At 48.4% G+C, this 4,395-nt stretch overlaps 1 protein-coding gene across 2 annotated transcripts in view; it reads right to left on the reverse strand.

Moving 5' to 3' along the window:
- Positions 1–4,356, reverse strand: part of PLCD1 (phospholipase C delta 1) — a 48,043-nt gene extending 43,687 nt beyond the window's left edge. For both annotated transcript variants that reach the window (XM_031059738.1, XM_005424333.2), the window contains exons 1-2: positions 4,230–4,356; positions 7–171 (exon numbers count right to left, since the gene is read on the reverse strand). In XM_031059738.1, coding sequence (XP_030915598.1) covers positions 7–171; positions 4,230–4,329 — 265 coding nt within the window. In that variant the 5' untranslated portion in view covers positions 4,330–4,356. The remainder of the gene's footprint in view (positions 1–6; positions 172–4,229) is intronic.
- Positions 4,357–4,395: the final 39 nt, after the last annotated feature.

Genomic DNA, 4,395 nt, shown 5'->3' on the forward strand with positions numbered 1-4,395 from the left:
ACTCACAGATCTGTGACTCTGGGGATCTCAGCACCTTCTTTGACTCCTGCCATATGGTTTTGCAGTCCTCCTGGAGCTTATAGAACCGCTCCTTTCTCCAGGAGCTTGACTTCACTTTTAGCAGCTGGCTGCCTTTCAGGAGGAACTTCAGGTCCTTGTCATCTTTGAGGCCTGTGGAGAAACAGAAGTGGGAATGTTTTAAGATTCAGCTCAAGAAAAGATGCTCAAAGAGCTTTCCCTTCCACAAGGGCAGCCAGGTTTGGGGAGGAGAGCAGAGAGACCCAGAAATCCTCCACGCCACTTCATGATCACAAAAGAGGCTGAAGCCTTCTCAGACTGAGTCTGAATACTTTGTGTTGTCATTCTCAGGTGTTTTACAAAGGTAAAATACTTCCAGCAAATACTGTTAGGATGCAAAGAACTACAACAAAACCAACAACAGAGAAGTGAAAGCAGAGAAAGGAAAATTGCATAACTTTTAACTGGAATGCTGTCAGGAACTTTCAAGTGATTTCAAATCTCTTCTGCAACAAAATTTCCTTTGTGGAAACAGGAATACACAAAGATATCTCTCATCCTCCTCTGGCAAGCAGTGCCTTCCTATCCATGTGGGAATTCTGCAGATCAGATGAAGCTTAGGAGAAAGAAGTTTGGTGACAGGCAGCAACAGATCACTAAGACAGCAGTAAGGAGCAGCCAGGATCTCCTCATTGCTCAACCATCCAAAGGGTCTTTGTCTTTCTTACACTACGAGGCCAATGCAATGTCAAGTAATAACAACAAAACCTTCTGTTTGTGGGAACTTCAGATTTAATAACTTAGCCTAGATTTAGGGAGGCACTTAAGACATCTAGAAAGGAAACAGGCACCTCCTGAGACTCTGAAAACAGATTTGGCATTCTACATGGTTTTGAGTGTCCCAGCAGTGCATGACTTCCACATACCTAAATACCTTGGAGAATCTGTCCCTCAAACCAACCATTAACTACAGATCTGAAGCACACAGACTGAGAAGGGAGAGAGCATGAAACACAAGAAGCACATCCTGGGCTTTCTGTAACAGGCACCTTGCAGCTCTGTGGCACTGCATGAAAGGCTGGCTCAGGGCTGGCGAAGCAGCATTTCACTCTGCAGAGCTGACCATGCACATCCCAACTCAGAGGAAACTTTTCTTACCTTACCTTGACAGTGCAGGGAGCCACTTGGCCACCTGCAGCCACCTGACACTCAACTCCAGGGACATTCCTCAGTGTTATACAAACATCATGTGGAGTCTCACAAATAACATTTTTTCACTGCAGTGTCCCCTGTGACGTTGGGCTGGTTCTTCCCTGGGAGACACAGCTGCTTTGAATCACTGGCTTTTAAACAAGGCAAGACAAGAAATGACCAGGCATCACTTCAGGTCTGCTTGAAAAACAAAACTCTGAGATCCAAGTGGCCAAATTCCCAGTCTCCTGACATTCCACACAGGAAACTGAAGTGCCAGGTGCTGCAAAGCACTGGTGTGGGTCATGGTGGCAGCAGCAAAACCAGCACTGTGAGTTTGTAACTGGGATACACTGGCCTAAAGAGAGCAGTTTAGGCTGCCAAAGCCTGAGATTTACATCAGAGATAAATATTAGGGGTGTCAGTGTCTACTTTGTGAGCAGCTCACACCATTTATTGGTTTTGCAGAGCTCAAGGAGTATGCCCAGAGCTGAGCCAGGCTGAAAGATGAAGAGTTGAAAGCATCAGAGTAGAAGCTGGAGATCTTGCAAAGGTGCCTTTGGCCTCTCTCTTTCCTCAAAGTTAAAATAGGCATCTCATTAAATGTCTTCCCTGCTACAGCACTGCTTGGCTCCCCAGCTCATGAGTGGTCTGGAGGTTTCTAGGAGGGGAATTTTAATGACTCCCCCACAGAAAACCTCAGAAAAAATTAATGGAGAGAAGGAAAAAATCAGAATCCTGCAAAGCACAGAAGGGTGACAAGGTGAGGACAGCTATGGGACCTGGGACAGCATTCCCAAGGGGTGATGAGAGGCCAGATCATCCAGAAGGACACACATCACAACAGCTTCACAGGTTCTTGGTCTCCTGAGCTGACTTCTGCTCTAAGGCAAATGTCCTCCAAGTGCACAGACTGCAGCCTCACTAACATCCCTGGAGCTCCTCTCAAGGTTCCTGGAGAGGAAACCAACTTTTCCCTTCTCCTTATTCACCCACATTTCTATCCATGCTCCCAGCTTGATTCTTTCTTTTTCTTCAGATTCCAACCACTCTCAGTCATTACAGGACTAGGAGGAGGACAAGTCATCCTGGGGTGGCATGACAAGAAGAGCAGGAAACCCACCAAATCCTTTGGATGCTGATGTTTGTAAGTGTGGAATGAGAAAACCATTTAACCAGGGCATGTTTTGTTCCACAGACCCTGTGTGCAGCATCTGTAACGTGTCCTGCTACCAGGACATCCCAAAGAGCTGCACCAATGTAATAAAAACAAATCTGGATGGGCACAGGTGGTGGCCAAGGGCAGATTCCTCTCCTCCAGGCTTGAACCACAGAGTTCAGACACAAGCTGGAGCCCTGTTCAGCAGCACAGCCCAGTCAGCGTAATAGCATGGTCAAAACTCCCCTTCTTCTTCCCCAGTGCTTCAGGCTCTGCCTCCTATGCCCAAGCAAGCACTGGCACAGAGTCTTTCCCTGGGTGAGTCACTTCTGTGTTCCTACCTGCTTTTTGTTGGGCCATAGTGCAGCATAAGACACTCCGATCTGCTGATACCACAAACACACCCTGATGTGTCAGTGGGACATTACTCTCAGCTGGTTATTTGAACTGCTTTCCAGTAAAATAAACTCCACCTTTTCCCAGCAGAAACCTGAAGATTTCTTCCTAACAACCCCATGGAGAATCATGGAATGGTTTGGGTTGGAAAGAAGCTTACAGGTCATCCCATCCCACCCCCTGCCATGGACAGGGAGACTTCCACTAGACCAGACTGCTCAAAGCCTGAAGCTGAGGAGATTTGTGGTCCAGAGCTCCATCTCACAGCAATGAAAATCAGACTCATACATATTGTACACACGCATCATGTAAAAGTTAAAAAGCACTGTGCAGCAGGACAAGGATATTGACTCCCAACTATATAACAACACTTAGCATGAGAAGCACAATCTCTGCACTGAAATAGACATGCAAATCCTGCCTGAAGCATGTGGCAAGACTGTGTCTTGCTTAGCATCCTCTGTAAAATACCAAATACACACTTAGCATGCAAAATTCCAGAGTGCCTTTCAAGGGTCAGGACCCCCCTACTTGCAAAACATCAATCACACACTTTCTGAACAGAATATATTCAGCACACAGTGATGTTCAGAGCGAAAATCATGTTTGGCCAAGGTAGGAGTGCCTTGAGCACACACAGCACCACAATAACCATCGTGTTGATACACTGCACTAGGAAGCTTCAGCCACTGAGATATCAGAAATGTTAACCTTTGGCTTATGTAGCTCAGGTTTACAGCAAGCAGCAAGCCCAATAAAACAATAGCTGTTTGAGCTCACTGAGGAGCTCCTTAGGATGGCAGTGTTAATCTGTATTGTTGCACTGTTCTCCCAAATCTGCTGATCTGATAGGAATTAATTACGGTCGCTATAAAACAAGTCTCCTCCTGCCTGCTCTCCCCCTCCCAGCTGCTTACAGACCAGGTTTAACTCAGGTTTGCTGGTTTAAAAGGGCAGAAAGCCCTTCTTGTAAAATCTAAGGAACTCGGGTGAGTAAATGGCTATTTCCCACTTCCATCCACCCTGTGTGTCCCACTTGCATCCACTTGGGCTGTGCCTCCAGAGAGCAGGAACCAGCAATGAGTTCATAGCCAGGCACACAAGTTATGAAACTCCCCGGGTTTCCTCTTTCATCGGCAGCCTCTGCGTGCTTCCCTGGGCTCTTACAGCAACAGGCAGCACCACCGAGCAGGGCTAAAACCGGGCAGGAGAACGGCACTGTCCTCCCCGAACACCCTCAATCAGAGGCAGTGCAGAAACCCAGCAAGAGATTTGGGAACGGAGCCTTTGCCCACGTCCTTTGATGCTGTTCACACATCTGGCGTGTGATTACAAGCAAACGAAAACAAAGGCAACCTTGGGAATTTAAAAATAACGCTGGATTTAGGGCGGAGCACTGCCTCTGCGCAGGGAGAAGAGAAGGGAAGCGGCTGCCGGGTGTGCCCACGCTGTCCCTGTCCCTTACCCAGCCTGATGCCATTCAGCGCGGCCACTCTGCGGCTCTGCTCCAGCAGGATGTTCTCCTGGGACGCGCTGCGCTTGGGCTGCCTGCGGATGCACTGCATGATCCAGCCGGGGGCTCGGCGGCCGTCGGGGGGGGCGGGGGGGCGTGCCACCCCCCCAAGGGGCCC

The sequence above is a fragment of the Geospiza fortis genome, unplaced genomic scaffold (assembly GCF_000277835.1).
Source record: "Geospiza fortis unplaced genomic scaffold, GeoFor_1.0 scaffold182, whole genome shotgun sequence".
Lineage (NCBI taxonomy): Eukaryota > Metazoa > Chordata > Aves > Passeriformes > Thraupidae > Geospiza > Geospiza fortis.